The sequence below is a fragment of the Terrapene carolina genome, unplaced genomic scaffold (assembly GCF_002925995.2).
Source record: "Terrapene carolina triunguis isolate 2854851 unplaced genomic scaffold, T_m_triunguis-2.0 Scaffold210, whole genome shotgun sequence".
NCBI lineage: Eukaryota > Metazoa > Chordata > Testudines > Emydidae > Terrapene > Terrapene triunguis.
The window spans coordinates 3,290,554-3,311,524 of NW_020664561.1; the positions used below are offsets into that span (position 1 = coordinate 3,290,554).

General features: G+C 46.8%; 1 protein-coding gene across 1 annotated transcript in view; it reads right to left on the reverse strand.

Moving 5' to 3' along the window:
• The window catches only part of LOC112107397 (phosphofurin acidic cluster sorting protein 2), a 168,643-nt gene that overhangs the window by 27,117 nt on the left and 120,555 nt on the right, over positions 1-20,971 (reverse strand). Inside the window, exons 18-19 of the mRNA XM_024201092.3 lie at positions 11,140-11,248; positions 619-661 (exon numbers count right to left, since the gene is read on the reverse strand). Coding sequence (XP_024056860.1) covers positions 619-661; positions 11,140-11,248 — 152 coding nt within the window. The remainder of the gene's footprint in view (positions 1-618; positions 662-11,139; positions 11,249-20,971) is intronic.

The window sequence follows — 20,971 nt, forward strand, 5'->3', positions numbered from 1 at the left end:
ATTTCTTTCTAAAAATATGTTCTCTGGTTCACCTGCAAGTTATTGAGCTTGATGCAGGAATTGCAAGGGGAAATTCTGTGGCCCATGATCATAATGGTTTCTTGTGGGTTTAATCTATGAAATTGGAGGGGGAAATCAGGACAGCAGGATGTAGTTACCTAAATTTGAGTGTGACCAGGGCCCTGAGGCTAAAGAGTGTGCCAAGGGATCATAAGTAACAAGTGAGAGTGTTTCTATTTTGCATTCATAAAACTGCCAAGTTGAAAGTTTTCATCTTTTTTCAAGAGAGAGAATGTTCTTCACCCATATTTAAAATAGAGAAGCAATACTAATTTAAAATCAGTCAATGTGAGAACTACTGAACCAGTATTCTTCAAACTTTATTTGGCAGATTACAATGAGAACTAAACTTAAGTCAAGAGGAGACCTTTATAAAAACCTGAAAGGGTAACTACGTGAAAATCTATGGCCTGTGTTATGCCATAGAATGTCAGACTGGATGATCTAATCATCCCTTTTGGGCCTTAGAATTTATGGATCCAAGTGAGATTGTTAATAATCAACCTTGTTTTATGAAATTCACCAAACTTTAACCTGCACATCAAAGCAAATACTCACCCCAACGAAGGGAATGAACTTCTGGGACGATTCTTCATCAGGGCTAGAAGCAACAAGGAGAGAGTGATTAATAAGGAGTTCTTTCAATGCTGAGACAAAAAATTCACGTTACTGTTTCAATAAAGCATGCAGCAGGAACTGAAAATGTGCAAGCGCCAATTCTATTTCTTCTCTCAGCATCCCTCTGACAATATTCTGAGAGCCCACACTGGCTGGGGAGTATTGTACCGCCTCAGGAATCTTCTTAAAATAAAATGGGAAGTTCCCCCCCCCCCTCACTCCCTCGCTGGTTTTTGTAGAGAGAGAAAAACATGCTTTAATGACATGGCAGTAGCTACGCTCATACACATGACCTCCTACTGCAAAGAAATGAACCCGTGCCACAACATACATCACCAGCAATACAGAGACCTGCAGGTTACTTACTAATAACTGAAGCTCTCGGAACACATTGCCTTCACGAGTCCCACTTTGCAGTCGAGTGGCATACCTTGCAAATCCCAGAATCACTAAAGCAGTTAGCCTCCCATGGGTTAACAAGCCATGACACCTTACTTGTGTGGCACCAGACACACACATGCACAAGAACAGGTAACCCCTGCCACAAGGAGCTTACACCCTGAGTGAGACAGACAGCGCAAACAAAGCCCAGGCCCAGAGTGGGAACAGAGTGCTCTTGGGAGATCACTGATATTTAGGTAGTGAACTGGAAATAGTGACTTCAGAAGGGCTGGGAGGAGAGGCAGATGGCTCCCCCAGACAGTGTAAAGGGACACAGATGAGATGTCTCACGTACAGTCCCAAGTGCAGCGATGACATGACTTACACTTTGAAGGAGGTTGCATATCAGCCCTGCCCAGCATTCGAAACATGGAGGAGGGGAGAGAAGAGATTTGTGGAGCTGTGGTGGTACAGAGGAAGGAGGGGGAGCAGGAGGCACACTTGGGAGGCAGGGAGACAAGAGAGAGAAATGATGGGTAGGAGAGGAGGAAGGGAAAGTAACTATGATGCTTGGTGGGAAAAAAACCTCTAGGGCACCATGGAGGGACACTACGAGAGGTGCAGGGATGGGGACAGAATGGCAGAGGTCAGGAGAGGGCCAGTGGAGAGGCCTGAAATGTGCGCGCGCACATCTGAGGCTGAATTTGAAGTCAAAGAAAGCAGGTGGGAGAGTTTTAAATCTCACGATTTTTGAATGCCGGGAGCTTTGCACTCTGGCAAGAAAGGCGTTTGCTGTAGCCTGGACTACTGCAGAGCGCAGCTCAAACACTCAAGACGTGGAGTCCATCAAAAGAAACAAGCCACCCTGTGGTGCTCTCTGCAGCAGATCCTCTGAAAAGGCGTGGAAACATGAAAAATGCTGACAACTGCACAAGTCGGACTGGCTAGACAGCTTCCTCCCAGCCCTGTGTAAGGGGTGGCATGCAGCTGAGGGATGTGTGACTCTGGCACAGCTCCCTCCCTGCTTCAGGGGCAGGGGGTGTTTTACCATAGCCCTTCTTACGGTGCAACTTACCCTTGCACTGGCTCAGCTGGTAGGAGTGTTGGGGTGGAACCAAGGCTACTCTCACTTCCCGACCCAGCCGTTTTCTTCATGCTTCATCCACGCTGAGCAAGAACTAATTATACAGATCCCCGTGTCCTTTATCTAGGCTTTCCATCACACCCTTTTAACTCCAGTGCCAGCCCTTGCCATGTAACCTCTAGAAACGTCCCTGAACAAATCCTCCTAGAGTACATAGCAGAGAAACTGGGAAGTGCTATTGATCCATGTCCCTGAGAAATCTCATATGGACAATGGAAGTTGTAGAGCTGTTGGGATAAAACAGCAATGGAATCTCAGTCCTTTCCTTCCTCAGCTACAGTAGATAAGAGCTGTCCTCATCTGGCAGCCTCACACTGCTGGCCACTCAGTGGAATGATGAAAGTACCAGAATATCATGCTTCTTAATCTTGCTGCTATTCAAGTTCTTTTTAAGCACTAAAAAACCCAAACCAAAAGCTGTTGCACCAGAACACTTGTTCCGTTCTGCTGAGTACCAAAGCAGAATCCTTCCAGGGAAAGCTGAGACATTGGTGATTCTAAAATAGTAGTTTGCCCATTTTAAATGGCAAGTAATGGTTCTTTTCTTAACTACTGCTCAACAGTTGGTTAATGTTTCTTAAAATGACAACTGAACAGATTTCAGCTAGAAGCATTAACCCAAAATCACTTAGTTTGGAAGAAGGCGCTCTTCTTTAAATATTGTTCTTTTGGGCAGTATAGAAGTTTGCTTATTTTTATGTCTATTAATTATTTTAATAGAGAAACACCAGCAGGATGGATGGACTGACATATGTATAAGTGGCGCTCAGAAACAATGAGTGCCATAGAAAGCCTTAGCAGTTAGCTAAGAGATGACTGAATGCCCAACCTTGTAATGTACCAGTAATCAGGACTGCTAGGAAGTACTGAAGTACTCGCCACAATGCATACCGGATTCGATATCGGAACAAAGCAATTCTATGGTGTGATTTTTTTTTTTCAAAAAAGTGGCTTTGAAAACCACAGTCCCAGGCGCCTTCGTCTGACACTTTTCTTGTATTTAACTTCTCGTTCTTGAGGTTGGATCAGACTGGCAGGAGCTGGAATTGGGGGCTGCTGGTCTCCCTCCCTTCTCCGAACAATCAGTGGGGAATAAGCCTTACAAGCCAGCCTCTGTCCAAAAGAAAATGAAAGAACAGGGGATCAGGGCTGCTTCGCCTGACTAAACAAGCCCAACGAAGGCCTAGTCTGCACTAGAAAAGGTTTTGATGAAATAGTAACAGTCAAGAAGGGTAACCTAGAACTACAGGGATTTTAAATATGAGAGTGAAAAAATTGAACAGCTGCCCTGATCTTGCAAAATGTGGTCACTTTATATTAAGCTTCCATTTATAAAGGGTGGATAAACAATTAACAGGTGTTCTCAGACTGTTACGGACATGAGGAATATGCTACAGAGGGCAATCAGATCAGCAGAAGGTGTTTAAGTAACCGGTTGATCTGCAGAGGGGGATAACAGCACTTTTCTAGTCACGGGGATGGGAAGGTTAAAAGCACTAAGATTGTGAGGCACTAACCTGTTACAGTGATAGATGCCAGAAAAGTACTTAAGGTTGGTTAGTCAATTGTTAGCCTTGTATTAAAACACTTATTAACTCTTTATACACTATAAATGTAACTTTAATACAGAGTGTGACACTGAATGTATCGGAGCGGGCTTGACTTTACAGTCGGAGGTCCAAAACCAGGCTCTCAGTTCCAGCCATGCCCCCATATAGGCAGCAGGAGAAAGGGGTGGCAATTCTGTCCCTGGAGGTGATGTCCTTGTGGCCCATTACACTGGTTGTAGGCCAAGTGCCAGCATCATCATCATGCAGGGCAGTCACTCCACACCCCAGAATTCTCATCCTTAGGGATGAGGGCATCAGTGCTTGCTGCTAAGTCACTGCAGCTGACAGTCACAAAAATACTGGTTTTGATTTCATCAATTTGCATTGTGAATAAATGGATGAAATGGCCAAAAGTCATTTTGATGCTTTGGAAGATTCACTTCCAAATTCGATTTCTCCCTGTGGGTGGGAAGCATTTCAGTCTCTCTCCGCAACTTCAGACCATGCTATAGGCTGCATCTGTGCCACAGTAGCACACTGCATTTGAGTGTTCTTGGTCTCCCGAAAGACGTAAAATTCTTATTAGAGTGACCATAAGCCCTTGCAAAACCAGCATCTTTTCCTGGAATGCAGCTATTGGCGATCATGAGAATACAATAGAATGTAGTAAAACATCACATTTCAGCCCCATTTACCCCCTGCTGCACAGTTCGGAAAGGTCAAATTATTCTAGGATATACTAAGATGATCCGAGGAATGGAAAACCTGTCTTATGAAAGGAGACTCAAAGAGCTTGGCTTGTTTAGCCTAACCAAAAGAAGGCTGAGCGGAGATACGATTGCTCTCTATAAATATATCAGAGGGATAAGTACCAGGGAGGGAGAGGAATTATTTAAGCTCAGTACCAATTTGGACACAAGAACAAATAGATATAAACTAGCCATCAGGAAGTTTAGACTTGAAATTAGACGAAGGTTTCCAACCATCAGAGGAGTGAAGTTCTGGAATAGCCTTCCAAGGAGAGCAGTGGAGGCAAAAGACATATCTGGCTTCAAGACTAAGCTTGATAAGTTTATGGAGGGGATGGTATGATGGGATAGCCTAATTTTGGCAATTAATTGGTCTTTGGCTATTAGCGGTAAATATGCCCAATGGCCTGTGATGGGACACTATAATAATAATAATAATAATAATAAATGGAAATATCCTATCTCCTAGAACTGGAAGGGACCTTGAAAGGTCATCAAGTCCAGCCTCCTGCCTTCACTAGTAGGACCAAGTACTGATTTTGCCCCAAATCCCTAAGTGGCCCTCTCAAGGACTGAACTCACAACCCTGGGTTTAGCAGGCCAATGCTCAAACCACTGAGCTATCCCTCCCCCTACATAGGGTGGGATCTGAGTTACTACAGAGAATTCTTTCCTGGATGTCTGGCTGGTGAGTCTTGCCCACATGCTCAGGGTTTAGCTGATCGCCATATTTGGGGTCGGGAAGGAATTTTCCTCCAGGGCAGATTTGCAGAGGCCCTGGGGGTTTTTCGCCTTCCTCTGCAGCGTGGCGCACGGGTCACTTGCTGGAGGATTCTCTGCACCTTGAAGTCTTTAAACCATGGTTTGAGGACTTCAATAGCTCAGACATAGGTCAGGGGTTTGTTACAGGAGTGGGTGGGTGAGATTCTGTGGCCTGCGTTTTTCAGGAGGTCAGACTAGAAGATCATAACGGTCCCTTCTGACCTTAAAGTCTATGAGTCTATTCCCTCAGAGTGCCGGAAATGCTGTCATGTTTCCATCAAGTTCTCACCAATGCCAACCGTAACAGGCGGGCATGGCTGAGCCAAAAAGAGGCATGGTTCGGGGGGAAGGAGGAACAAAGCTGCCACTGCAGGCTCCCCCCAGTTGCACCTAGATTCCAGCATACAATTTGGCAGCTTCAGAGCCTGCGCTTTGGAAGAGACCGTGCTGGGTGCCAGGCCCTGGGGAAGTGTCCCCCCAGCGAGGGGAAATGTCTTTCAGACATCCTGTGCTGCTCAGTGCTCACTGGCACGTGAGGTGCTCTGGCAGCATTAACTACCATGGTGCAGCGAGGGCATGGGGTCTTGCCTTGCAGCGGCCAGGTCAGTAGTGCCACCTCCAGTGGATAGGCCTGGCACTGGTACAATGTTGCTGGTGTTGCTAACACCTACTGAACAGGGGGCAGCTTTCTATGCCACAGCGGTCCTATATTCCACAACCTTCTCTGACCAGGGTCAGCAATATCCTGCATTGACCTACTGGCCTGTAGCCAATCAGCTCTCTGGTGACCAGTAAGGGGGACCTCATCAAAAGCAGCAGGCCCGTATTAGTGTCACTTCCACTTCTTCCTGTCCAGGGAGCTGACTTCACAGTATTTCAAAACACCTCCCTTTCTCAGACATGGGGAAGGACTGCTACCACACTCCAAGCAACTACCGACATGCCAGGAAGAGCATGGCTTGGGAGTGGGAGGGGATGGTGCAGGTTGTGCTACTCTTCTGGCACATTCTCTGCTCACCCTTCTACTCAGTCTGCTTTTTTTAATACATGGGATGACAACTGGGGCCATTCAGTTTGCAATATGGGAGCAGGAGAGAATTTATTTACAGATCACAAACGTACTCTACATTTTTAAAGAGGCGGTAAATGACAGACTCCCCAATACAAGTGAGCAGTGCTTTCATTTCCAAAGCCAAGCTGCAGCCTAGATTCATGCAAATGAGATCCAGAAGCCCCAAGAGGCAAACCGTAGTGGACTTGGAATTACCATGGGTAACACTGACTTCGTGGTCTACTGCCAGTGAATGCTCAATGACCTTGCTAAACAACTATTGTGAGTTACCACTGGCAGACAAATTATTCCAACTATGAGGACTAAAGCCTACAAAAATTCGTAAGTACTGTACAACAGAGTGTTTCCTTCTAGAGAACAGAGTATGTCTAAACCTGAAGGTGCTACAGCAACACAGCTATGCACCAGTAGTGCTGGTCGTATAGACACTTACTACAGCCCTAGAATGGTTTTTCCGTCACTGATGTAAATCCATCCCCTCACGAGGCAGTAGCTAGGTTGATGGAATAGTTCTTCTAGTGGGGTTTGGGTGACCTAGCTACATTATAGAAAGTGAAATTTTTCACAGCCCTGAGCAGTGTAGCTCCCTCGACCCACATTTTGGGTGTAGTCAGTCTGTATGAGGCCTGGTCATCAGCATTAGGTTAAAGATCACTAACTACTTGGTAAGTAAATGACCCTTCCCATTGATACCATTTAATCTCACCTGGACTGCAGCAGTCTTCAGCTATTCCATAACTAAATCATTTCTCCTCCTCCTCCTCCTCCCACCACCACACACACCACAGAGAGTACGTCACCCAGAAGAGACAAAATACAGCAAATCATTTTCTTCCTAAACCCCTTCCTCTCCCCCAGTCTCTGTATTTTGGGAAGGTCAGCGGATGCTCCACAGAAATGGGGCAAAGCTTTCAGACAATATGCAGTCTATCACAGGCAGTACATGCTTCAGTCTTGCCATGACAAACAAAACAAGTGGCGGGGGGGGGGGGGGGGGGTTGGGTGGGAAGGAGAGCAGAAGTCAATTAAGTTAGGATCAACTGGCAGAAAACAAGTTATAAAGCAGCTCATTACATATGGCTAGGTTCTGGAGACTGGTTTCTCTCTCTGGTTTTGGTGTTCTCAAATCACTAGAGCTTGTTTAACAGAGCAAGTGCCAGGATGCTGGGAAGATTTTTAAAGTGTTTCTAAAAAGCAATTTTCTGTGAGCTTATAGAATAGAGCAGCTGCCTTCAGCACAGACCCTCACAAAGGATGAGTAGCTTGGAAGAAGTTGTTTCCCTTGGCTCAGTAGGGAGATGGAGAGCTCTACAAGGCCTTGTGACTGGAACACTGAACAGAGGTCACTGGACAGCTCAGAACTGGGGCAGAATGCAGCGTCTGTCAGACCACAAACACCAACTAGGGTTAGAGAACCGAATGCCTCCTGCTACTCTTGCTACATTCTCATTTGCCCTCCCCACCACCTTGTCTTAGATTGAAGAATATGCAAAAGCTAGTCTGAATTTATGGAGTCTGCCATTCCAGGAGCTACATTTCTCTTCTTTCAACTTGTTATGGGGAAGGGAACCGCTGGCCTGTAATCTTGAAAGACCCACACAGTTCTACTCCAGCTGAAGAGGTTCCAAAACCTGCAGTCTAAGGGTATGTCTACCCAGGGATAAAAAAAACCTGTGGCTGGCCCAGATCTGCAGACTTGGGCTGGCGGGCTAAAAAACTGCTTGGCAGACATCCAGGCTCAGGCTGGAATCTGAGCCCTGGGACGCTGCAATAGTGGATGGTCCCGGAGCTCAGGCTCAGCAACTTTTAGCTCTGCAGCCCGTCAGCTGGCCTGGGTCAGTCACGGCTGTGTCACAGAGCTTTTATCCTAGTATAGACGTACACTTAGCAGTACACTTGGTGCCATTGTTGGGAGCAAAGAACATTCTTTAAAATTACACTAACGGTGACACTTAAAACCTTGGTTTAGTGTGGATCCTTCATACACTACCGTAAACCCCATAATAGCTGTGACTGAAGTGTTACCTAGAAGATAAAAGGCACATGATCAACATAAAAGCCACATTTATAATAACCTTACCTGTACTGACATATTAAAACCAAAATACTTCATAATTCTAAATGACTTTTACATACGTTACCTATTAACAACATTTGATTAACTCAGTTTTGAGAGTAGGAACCAGACTGGCTAGCTTCACTTTCACATTCTCATGCCCTCAAGTGACATTGGCCAAAATCTATTTTCTGGATAACATTTCTATTCTTAAATGTATTTCCTGTGAAACCTGCATTTTGGCTCCCCAAACAATTGGCTCTGTGGTCCTTGGAACAGTGCATTCTGCCACCAGAGGCAGGAGTTTGAAAAGGAACAAACATAATTTAATTTGAAGCACAAGTTAAGCATCCCAGACCTGCAGGAGCTGTTAAACAAGGCATAAAAGACCAGCCCAGGAAAAGTATAGAAGGTACGGAATGGGGAAGGGAACCTAAAGAAGGATACCTTATGGTAAAATCAAAATGAAAGCTCTTTTTCCTTTTCAGAAAGCAACCAAAAGAAAAAATGAACACGTTATTATACTTATGATCGAAAGCAACACATTCCTTTAGATAGTGCTAACAGAGTCCTACTTGTATGTTACTTTAAGAAATAATTCCCTCAAGTCACTGCCATCAGTGAGCACCATTTCTGAAGGAAACCAGAGCTAGGAGATAATTTCCCATCACTCCATGTGATAAATTGCATCTCTAACCTCTCTAATTTCCTATGTGGTACTTGTCTGAAAGCAGAAGTTGTTTGAACAGACCCATAAATAGATTCTAGAAACTCTAACAACCTCACATTTTAGCCAGGAAGTAAAGATACCAGGGAGTGAGGGCCTGTGGCAATGGTTGAGGAGCCAAATAAAATTCTTCATTATTTCACTTCAAAGTAGCCCCAGACAGACCAAGCAATCTCTGCATGGCTTCAGGCACAGTGCAACAAGAGGACCTGAAAGGTGTGATGCCAAGCCTATCTTTAAAAAGGGAAAAGATGGAGTCAGGTAACTATGATCTATTACAGGCTCACGTGAACTGCTGGAGTCTATCGTAAAAGATAGCTTGATGGAATGGGGTGGACAGACATGGGTGTAAATAGAAACCAGCACGCTTTAAAGAAATCTGAATAGCTGATCTCAGATGGAATTATCCTCCGAGTAAGGAGGTTACACAGGCTGTTGACAAGGGAAACACATGTGATGTCTAGCTAGATGTCAGAATGTTTTCAACAAAGTACCACTTGCAAACCTGATTCTTAGATCAACCAATCTGGGCATGGCAGAAAGTCAAAGTGGGTAAACTGGTTAAATGGGCATGCTCATTATAAACAGGAACTAGAAATGGAGAAGTCAAGGGGGAACCGAACAAGAATACAACAGTTAAAGCATGCAGGAAAGACAAAGGCAGCAATATTAGAACAAGTTAATGCTGTAGTAAAACGATTTAGAATTTTTCCCTGCTATTTGTGGAGAGAATGCAGTTTCATTCATAAATCAGGAGTGAGACAATCAATCATGATACTACAATGGTTAAGCAACCAAATGGCTAAAGTGTTGTTATTAGGTTAATATTATAGAAGAAAGTTTGGGCAGGAAGTAAGGGGGACATTAAAATATAGCTAATGAGAAAAGCAGATTAGAGTATTCAAATATTTACTAATCGGCAGGTCCAGAGATATCTAATTGTGGGGGCTATGGGAGTGAACTAAGGATTTCAATGAACCACTTCAGTTACTTTCAGAAAGAAATGGGGAGCAACTAGAGGATTGCAAACAAATATGCTGCCAACTTTCAAAGAGGAAAGAAAAGTAACGAGTAATTACTGCTTGTAAATGTAGCTTCTACTCCTATAAAAATTGAATGCAAAGGAACTACAGCACTGTACCATTAAAGTCACAAGTTCTGCACCAATTTAGGAAGTATCATTAAACTCAGCTTTACTTCACCCATGTGGCATATACACTATATTTCCGATTTTTGTCACTAATCGGAAAACTCCTATGCCACCACATTGCGCCTTACTCCCATAGGTCCCCCATCATCACTGCCATACGTGGGCACAGCCGCTTCTGCCCCGCTCCCCCTTTGCCCCTATCCTGTTTGCTGACTCCTGTACTCTTCTTTCAACCCACATCTCACAAGCCACGTATCCATGCCAAGGCTGAAGTAAACCCTGGTGAGCTCCAGCCATCCTGAGTGGGACCCCTGTAATGCTGTAGCTGCCAAGGAGAGGAGCAGCTCCTTCCCCCAACTGTTAGACAGGAGCTGAGGCAGTATTCTCTACCCAGGCTTTTGCACCAATTCTGAGGGAGGCAGAGGCCAGGACCCCTTGGAGACACCTTGGTGGAGGGCTAGGCAGAGTTCATGCTCTGAGGTCTGAGAGCTCCCCCTCACAAAACATGCAGACACTGGCACTGTAAGCAAAGCCAGATATCTGAATTCCTTTGCATCCAGAGACCAAACAGGTGTATAGGTTCCTCCCAGGCTGCTTTGTTCTTCAGATATATCAACTGTGCTGAAGAAAGTAAGGCACATTTCTGGTTGTTCTAGATTTGTCATCTGCTATCTAGCTGACGACACTCACAGTGCCAGGTACTGTTCCTTGAAAGAGTTCTTGATTTGAATGTGCAACTCTTACAGGTTGTTTCTCAGAAGGTTTTGAGGTGGCCAGCTATATCTGTGTGTAACAAGAGAATGAAATGGTGTTTCCCCCATCCTCCGTGGATTTCCTGATATTTTGGAAACCATTACTGAAATAACGTACCTTTTCTGTTTGTATGTCAACATTGCTTCTGCAATAGGCAACTGGTGTGCACAGTTTGCCCCGGCTATATACTGGGTTATTCTGGAGACAATATCTGGTATTTCCTGAACTGCAACAGAATGAAAAGAAGAGACAGGAGCAGAGTAAGGACTATTCTTCACTAATGGAAACTGCAAAATGTCACCAGCAATTTAAATGATGCAAGATCAACCAGAGCAAGAAAGAAAAATAGGGGACACTGTCAGTCACTTGGTCAAGAATTGGGTAATGAAAAGAGGGACTCAAATTTAGAAAAAGATATTTCAAAACAAGGTGCCAACCAGAGCAGACAGCAAGAAAGACGAACAAGATCAATGCCATGTGCTCCTCCCCAAGAGTTCAGTGTGTGGTTCAACAGCACCCCTTGTTGGGAGAAGAGAGGAGAGGCACCACTGCTTAGCAACATGAGAGTTTCTCTAGTCCTCAGAGCTGAGTGCATGACTTCTGCTAAGGCGATGAACTCGGGAGAAGGAGAATAAGGGGTCACCCGCAGTGTGGTGTAAGGCTCTACCCCCAAGGGGACACAGCATCTGCCTTCTGAAAAGACCCAAAATGCTGATTCCCCTCACACAGAAGAATAGAAGGCAAAACCAGTGTTTTGACAGAGGTGGTCGTGGTTCCATGGTGAAGGCTGAATTGAGTTTTGCATTTAAAATAGGAATTCAGCCTCTTATGTATGAAGAGTACTAAGTATTCTCCTAAAAACGTACGGCACCACTTTTTGAGCTCAGAATGGGTTTTCTGAGAATTCACAAGCAAACCTATTAGTTTAGGTGTTAAAAAATAATTTAAGATGGGTCTTAAAGGGTGCTAAATTTTTTCAGACCATTTTTTGTTCTGAATGTTATTAATGGAAATAATGCAAATTCAGACTTCCCATATGTTAAAACTCACTTAAGTTGTGTGCATTGGCTACATCTGAAGAAGTCTTAACGATTCATGTTTATTTTTTGTCATTCTTCATAAACTTTCTTCAGAGAAGTTCACAAAACTGCCGTCTTTCAAAATGGTTGTCATCTCCTTATGTTCTCAATGGGATTGAGAACCATGAACTAGGATGCCCTCTTCTGGCTTGGCCATCACCAATCATGGTTTCCAATGAGGATGATCTTCCCTGAAGGCTTCACTCCCATTTGATGGCCAATTCAAAAGACAGCCTATTTATCAACAGAGGCACCTGCGGCCCAAATCCCATTGCAGGAAATGGCAGCCATTTTGAAAAAAGGTAGTTCTTCTTGAATTTCTCTGAGGAATGTCATTCAGCAGCCATTGTAGAAACTTTCAGTTATGAAAAACAGCAAAAAATAACCATTATTCCAAAAAAACCTTCAGATTTGTCCTATGCTCATAAAGCACTGAGTAGAATTTTCTGGAGAAAACGGATTTTGTTTAAATAAATTACAAGCCTTTGAAAATTCCACTCTACATGTAAAGCACAATTTTACACAGAGTTCTCTCTCACTCTATCTGTAAAATGCACAGCTATGGAAGGTCATGCTGCATGTGCTTATCCATTACAAAAAACACATTTTCTTCTTCAACCTTGCAGTAACGCATGCGCCACTACACGTGTCTGTGCATGCCACATAAATGGAGTTCATTATAAGGAAAAACATAGTAAGTTCTTACATAGGCATAAAGAAAAAGTTTTACAGGCACATATAGCTTAAATTTGGAGGTACGCCAGTCTCACTAGCAACTAAGGCAGTGCTGCTGGTTGAAGAGAAAAATCTGTGTGGTTTTGGACTATAATACATACCTTATGGAAGATATCAGTTGTAACTTTGTTGGTGTTGCAAGGAGAGTTTCTAAGCTTTATTTTTATCCAACAGCCACCAACTTAATAGAAACAAGCTATTCTGACCTTATGTGCTTCCTCAGACAATTTTTTTTCTTAGACTTAATCTCTAGAACAAGGACACAAACTAATCAAAACTGACTTCTTTTCCCAATCTAAGAATGTCAGCATTTTCTCCCTAAAAGTTAACTCTTTGCAGCCTATGACCAACGACTTTTGTAGATGCCGAAACAAAACTGAATATTGGACAATTCAGAAAAGAATAGATTTCAAATAAAACGTTTGGGAAAGTGCATTGGTATGGAATGAATGGTTGTCAAAAAGTCTGCCATGCAAAGCTTTATATATGTAGCTTTATTTGCTGAAAACCTTACATGCTAAAGCAACTGCATTGATGCTGAACTGGTTCACCCGTGAGCCAGTTCCATTCTTCTCCCTCAAGACTTTAAGGAGCTAAATCAGGAAAATGCCTACACCCTTAGTTCCCAGTACTTTAACAAGTTGCTCTGCTCACTGAAGTCTCTGGACAACCTGACTTCCTAATTAACTCTCATAGCCCTGCTGAGTGCCTAACTGAGAATACAGAAAAATGCCAGGTTAGGAATATCAATGATAAAATACTTTAGAGTTTAAAAATTAAATACATTAGTGATAAGCTGAAAGTTTGTAAGCTTGTACTTGTCAGAGTCAAGGTTGTGTGTGAAGTGTGTATGGTGAATTTTTACGTCAATGTTGTCATTAACATTGATGATTAATTGTAAAAGTAATGGAAAAGAGGAAGTTGCTTCCCTATAACTGGAAGTTCTTCTAGATGTGTGCTCTCTATTTGTATTCCAAACACAAGTGCGCATGAACGCCATGCGCTAAGTTGCAAGATTTCTGTAGCAGTGTCCATCAACTCACACATGCACCACATGTAGCCTCGTGGTGCAGGCAAGGTTATATGAGGCTGCGCGGGGCGACACTCCGAGTCATAAACCCAGGGTTGTGAGTTAAATCCTTGAGGGGACAAAAACTTAGGGATCTGGGGCAAAATCAGTACTTGGTCCTGCTAGTGAAGGCAGAGGGCTGGACGCAATGACCTTTCAAGGTCTCTTCCAGTTCTAGGAGATAGGATATCTCCATTAATTTGGGGGGGAGGGATGGCTCAGTGGTTTGAGCGTTGGCCTGCTAAACCCAGGGTTGTGAGTTCAATCCTCAAGGGGGCCACTTAGGGATCTGGGGCAAAAATCTGTCTGGGGATTGGTCCTGCTTTGAGCAGGGGGTTGGACTAGATGACCTCCTGAGGTCCCTTCCAAACCTGAGATTCTATGATCCTCTTACTGATGACCACAGCAGAGGGGATGGAGGGTGGGTGGGTATTGGAATACAAATAGTGACCACAGATCTCAAAGAACCTCCAGTTACAGGTAAATAACCTCCTCTTTTTCTTCTTCGAGTGATGGGCCCTATATGTATTCCAAGCACATGCGAGTAGCAAGCAATGATCAGTGCGGAGGGGGGTGCGAGGATGCAAGAGGTATAGCAGTCTGGAGGATGGCACAACCCACAGCTGTATCAACTGCCACTCCCGGGCTATGGCATAGCGGATGGTGAAAGGTGTGCACAGAATGCCACATTGCCGCCCAGCGGATGTCATGCCAGGATACATCCACCAGGGAGGTGGACGCAGCTGCTTGCACCCACGTTGAGTGTACCGTAATCCAGCCAGGCATTCTCAGATGCATGCTTGGCCCCAGGATCTGTCCGCAATGGCCACGAAGAGGTGTGGAGGTAGTCCAGGATGGCAGGGTGGCGATGGTATCAAGGGGAAGGCGATGGTGCTGAGCCCAGGAGGTGAAACTGTGTAGGACGCTCTGGTGGAGGTCTGCCTCCTGTGCATAAGAATGCGTCACACCAGTGTCAAACAGACTTGTCTATGCATGAGCCCCATCCAAAAGCCTGGCTATGAGATGAAGGGGACCAGGGTTGGGGTGACAGACACTGCCCCGGTCCTGGGTGAGGAGGTCTGGGAGCAGGCATAGAGCCTTAGGAGATCCAGAAACCAAAACTGACTAGGCCAGAATGGGGCGATTAGGATAATCGTGGCCTGGGGTCTTGTCAGATACTAGGGGTTACAGTGGATGAGAAGCTGGATACGAGTCAACAGTGTGCCCTTATTGACAAGAAGGCTAACGGCATTTTGGGCAGTATAAGAAGGAGCATTGCCAGCAGATCGAGGGACGTGATCATTACCCTTTATTCGGCATTGGTGAGGCCTCATCTGGAGTACTGTGTCCAGTTTTGGGCCCCACACTACAAGAAGGATGTGGAAAAATTGGGAAGAGTCCAACGGAGGGCAACAAAAATGATTATGGGGCTGGAGCACATGACTTATGAGGAGAGGCTGAGGAAACTGGGATTATTTAGTCTGCAGAAGAGAAGAATGAGGGGGGATTTGATAGCTGCTTTCAACTACCTGAAAGGGGGTTCCAGAGAGGATGGATCTAGACTGTTCTCAGTGGTACCTGATGACAGAACAAGGAGTAATGGTCTCAAGTTGCAGTGTGGGAGGTTTAGGTTGGATATTAGGAAAAACTTTTTCACTAGGAGGGTGGTGAAGTACTGGAATGGGTTACCTAGGGAGGTGGTGGAATCTCCTTCCTTAGAGGTTTTTAAGGTCAGTCTTGACAAAGCCCTGGCTGGGATGATTTAGTTGGGGATTGGTCCTGCTTTGTGCAGGGGGTTGGACTAGATGACCTCCTGAGGCCCCTTCCAACCCTGATATTCTATGATCTTCTGTAGGACCTGGGGAAGGAGGGAAATGGGGGTGGAAGGCAGGAGTTTGCTGCAGCAAGGCAGGAGGAGGGCATTGCCTTGGGAGCCGGGCTCCATGGCCCCCAGGGAACAGTAGAGGGGGAACTTGTGGTTGTTGCACATGGCAAAAAAGGTCCCATCGAGGGGTGTCCCTGGCATGGCAGAGGGAGTGGAGAGTGGGGTCATGGAGTTCCCCCTTGTGACTGATGTACCAATGCTGGCTGACCACACTGGTCAGGGAGTTCTGTGTGCACGGGAGGTAGGCCGCATGGAGCATGACATAGTGGTGGATACACCAGTTCCAGAGGCAGATGGATTCTGTACAGAGTGACAGGGATTTGGTGCCCTCTTGCCTGTTGATATAGGCCACTGCCATGGTATTGTCAGAGAGGAGCTGAACATGAGTGGCACGGGTGAGAGGCCGGAACAGACAGGCCAAGCGGACCGGTCAGAGCTCCAGTACATTGATGTGTATGCGGGCTTCGCGCTGTGTCCAAACGCCCTGGGCGGTGTGTGTGCCCAGATGAGAGCCCCAACTGGCGAGGGAGGCATCCGTGGTCAGGGGGATAATTGTGACAGGGCAGTGAAGAGAAGCCTGAACCAACCATGGGACAAGCAGTGTGCTATCCAGCAGGGCGTTATGGGGCTGGACAACTGACAGGAGCTGCATCTGGCGGCAGCGCATGTGCAAGTGGGCATGCAGTGTTACATAGGTACAGGCCGTCATGTGCCCAAGGAGGCAGCGGCACACCCTGGTGCAGGTTGCGGTGTAGGTCCACCACCACAGCCGTCAGCGCGGTGAAGCAGTCCACCAGCAGAAAGGCACCAGCCGCCATGGAAATGTGGCAGGCACCGATAAAGTGGATCCTCTGTTTAGGACAAGCGCTGATTTCTTCTCGTTGATACAAATTCCAAGAGTAGTGAGGAGAGAGCAAAGACCATGAATCGCAGCTGAAAGCTTGGCATGGGAGGACACGACAAGAAGACATCATCCAGATATGGGAACATTGACTAACCCAGACACTATAGCTGTCCCGCCATGACCGCAAATACCTTTGTGAATACCCGTTGCGCCACTGCGATGCTGAAGGGGAGAACTCTGACCTGCTAGCGGTTGACGCCCACACGGAAGCAAAGAAATTTGCAGTAGACTGGGCAGATGTTGATATGTCATATTGAGAGCTGCAAACCAGACTCCCTGGAGAAGGGAAGGAAAGATCAAGGTGAGCATCACCATATGGAACTTGGTCTTGCTGATGAAGGTGTTGAGAAGGGGGAGATCGAGGATGGGGCGGAACCCTCCGCCCTTCTTCGGGATAAGAAAGTACAGAAGGTAGAACCCCTTGCCAACAAAGGGATTGAGTACCTGTTCCATCACACCCTTGGCCAGGAAGGTGTGCGCCTCATGTTGTAGGAGGGTGTGATGGGAGGGACCCCCTGTAGGAGTCTGAAGGGCAGGTGCAGCAAGAAGGTGTGAAACTTGAGAGTAACCGTGCCACACGAGCTCCAACACCCAACAGTTCGTGGTGATCTTGCCCCAGTTGGGAGCAAAAAGGGCAAGATGGCTCCCAAATGTGACAGAGGGGGCAAAGGATGGTGACGTGGGGGACTTGCAGGTCTTGATGTATGTGTCAAAACTGTGCCTGAGGGGGTTGCCGAGGCAAGGAGGAAGAGGTGGCTGAAGCCACTGGGACTTGTGTACTTTTGTGGGAGAGTCCTGATAGCAGGTCTAGGGGTCTGGTATGGCACATAGGACCGGGGCCGGAAGGGTTGTCATTGCTGCCTCTGCTGCGGCATATCTCTCAAGACATTGAAGCATAGCCCTCAAGTCCTTCAGGGAGTGAAGGGACTCATCAGTCCTATACAAGAACAGCTTGTCCTGGTTGAAGGGGAGGTCTTCGACCTCCCATGGGAAGCCAGAGGATTGTAGCCACAACTCCTGGTGCATGACTACCTCTGGTGGTGAGGGAGCAGGAGGACATGTCCGCTGCTTTGACTGAAATCTGGAGGGTCACCTTGGCCATCAGGCTACCTTCTTGTACCAGGGCCTGGAAGTGTTGTCATTTGTCCGGTGACAAGTTATCCAGGAACTCTACTAGCTTGGCACAGTTGGTAAAGTCATACTTCGCCAGCAGAGCCTGGTAGTTAGTAATGTGAAACTAAAATGCTACGGAAGAGAATACCTTCTGGCCCAGGAGATCCAGGCATTTGGCTGCCCTGTCTGGAGGGGCAGAGCCATGTGCGTGCTGTCTCAAGCATTGTGCCATGTGTATCACCAACGAAGAAGGGGAGGGTGGGAGAAGACAAAGTCTGCCCTTACAGGGGGCAAAGTACCTGATTCTGCCTGTTCGAGCATTGGGGCACAGGAGGCAGGTGTGTACCAGACTGCTTGCTGCCCATTAATGATAGTCCCGGGTCGGACAATGCACACGGCTGGAGAGCCTCCTCCATGAGGAACTTACTGAGACGGAGCAGACAAGCTTCAAGTCCACGGCGGGAAGGACCTGCAAATCTTGCAGCAAGGGTGGGGGTGGTGCTCGTTGCTCACTGAGAATGAGCGAGGGCAAAGCACAGTTCTTGAACCCCAGAACATGGGGCATAATCCCCCAGAGAAATGGGAGGGGGGGGAGGGGGAAGAGGAGGGGAAGAGACCAGGCCTCAAACGGGAGAGGGTGAGACAAACTTAGAGGTTTTTAAGGTCAGGCTTGACAAAGCCCTGGCTAGGATTATTTAGTTGGGATTAGGTCCTGCTTTGAGCAGGAGGTTGGACTAGATACCTCCTGAGGTCCCTTCCAACCCTGATATTCTATGATTCTATGAACTACACTAACAGTAACAAACTGTAGAAGATAACAGAAAACTATATGAATTCGGACTTTGACCATGGGACGGTAAGAAGAAACTAAGGTGGTGTCATCCCACACAGCCGCATATAACCACGTCTGCGCCACGTGCAGGCCTACAGACACTGATACCGAAATCTCACTCGTGTTTGGAATACAAACAGTAGTCCTGAGGGCATTCTGCGCCAAAAAATGAAAAATTCTGCAAGTTTTATTTGTCAATAAGTAAATGCAGAGGCTCTAGCATGGCAGTGGGGAGCACAGGCCACTGGCGTGCTGAAGGTGGGAGATCACCCTGCAGCTCCACTCCTCCAGGGACACAGACTCAGTGGTGAGACTGCACCCGACCCTGACACAGCACAAGGCCTGGGCCTGCCCCAGGAGCATCCCGGGGCCCCGCTTCTCTGCATCAGGTATGGGGCAGGCAGGCACAACCAGGCAGGATCCAAATGTGGAGAGGCTCAGTATGGGGGAATCCAGGTGTGGGGTGAGAGGATTCTGTGTGGGACAATCTGAGTGCAGGCAGCCAGGAGCGGCGCCAGGGTTTTTGCCACCCTAGGTGGCAGCGCTCCTCTTCTGAACATTCGGCGGCAGGGGTCCTTCTGCTCCGTGTCTTCGGGGCACTTTGGCGGCGGGTCCCGAAGCGAGTGAAGGACCCGCCGCCGAATTTCCGCCGAAGACTCGGAGTGGAAGGACCCTCCCGCCGCCGAATTTCCGCCAAGGGCGGCAAAATGCCGCCCCCCAAATCCTGCCACCCTAGGCGACCACCTAGGGTCGCCTAGTGGAAGTGCCGGCCCTGCAGGCAGCTCAGTGGTGGGTCTAGGTGTGGGGGGATCTGGCTGCACAAAGGCTCACGGGGGGTGGGGTGTTCCAGATGCAGGGGCAATGGGACTCTTCAGGGGCTTCCAGGTGAAGGTGGTTGGGGCTCAGCAGAGAGGTCTAGGTGTGGGGGTCCCAGTGAGGAGTTGGTGCTGGGGGAGTGGGGCTTTGTGGGGGTCTGGGTGCAGCTAGTTGGGTCTGGATGTGGGGGCTCAGGGTGGTGCAGGAGATGGGGCATCAGGGTGGAGGTTTGAGTACAGGGAGCTCCGTGGAGGGTGGTCTGGTGCAGGGGCTGAGGTTCAGTGGGGTTCTGGATGTACCCGGTGAGGCTTGGCAGGCATGTCTGGGTATGGGAGGTATGGATGCACGGGGGTTGGGTGGATGGGGAAGCAGCTCACTGTACCGTGACCCCTCCCCTCACAGCTGAGGAGTGATGGGGGTAGGAAGCAGGGGAGGATGCAGAGCTTCCTGCAGCTTGGGGAAGTTTCTGGGGGTGGGTCTGACACAGCCCCAGACACTCCTTGCAGGTGAAGAGGAAGTCCTGTCCTCTCCTGTCTCCAGCCCAGCTGGGACTAGCAGCTGATCCCAGCTCAGGGTAGGAGCCACTGACTGGCGTGCCCTCAGCCCTGTGGTGATTTACCTCTCTGCCAGCTGCTTTGGGTGCCTGAAACAATGCACCTGCTCTGCTAGGGAGTGGTGCATGACTGCTCTTGCAGTTTCCCTTTGCTTCCCTGTCAGAAAGTCTTTTTTCCGCAGGAAAGCAAAGAAATCTGCGGGGGACATGAATTCTGCCATGTACTGTGGTGCAGAATTCCCTCAGGAGTAAAAAAGGAACCATCATTTGAAAAAGAAATGTAAGTTACCTTCACCTGTCATCTTCATATTTTAACAAAGTAATTATTCTTGTGTAGTTTGTCAGAGTTGTAACTTGAATATAACTACAAGGACTTTGGGTTGGAATGATAAAATTCTACCTTGATGACTTACAGAACTATTTGGACAATGAATGTTATATACAAGAATAAAAATGATGATGAAACCCTAGACCCAGGTTGTAGAAAAATGATATGGTATTTTAGGAATAGTATGTGATTGTGTAATGAAAGGCTCTCTCACAATACACATACACAAAGGGACAGAATTCAGGTTGCCAATGCATGGATCTGCACAGTGTGCACATTCCTTTTGTCTAAGTAACTTATGTAACCTGAGTGAGAATGGCAGAGTATATCACCATGTTTATAGTCTACTCTGCTTTTTAGAGCAAAGTAGTAAAAAAAAAAATCTGCATTATACATCTGGTCCCACATGATCTTGTTAGGAATGCTCCCTAATAAAGTGACCCATTCATATTTTCTGCTGGTTGAACTGCTTGAAAACAGAATGGGAACTAGACGCTGATCTGACACTGGCTGGTTCTCACTCAGGTTGGGGCAGTTACAAAGGGTGTCTTTCATTGGAACAGATGCTTCCAGCAGGCTTCAGGAATAGGATTATTCTCACCTGCAAAGGATATTATCCACTTTGAGACAATGAT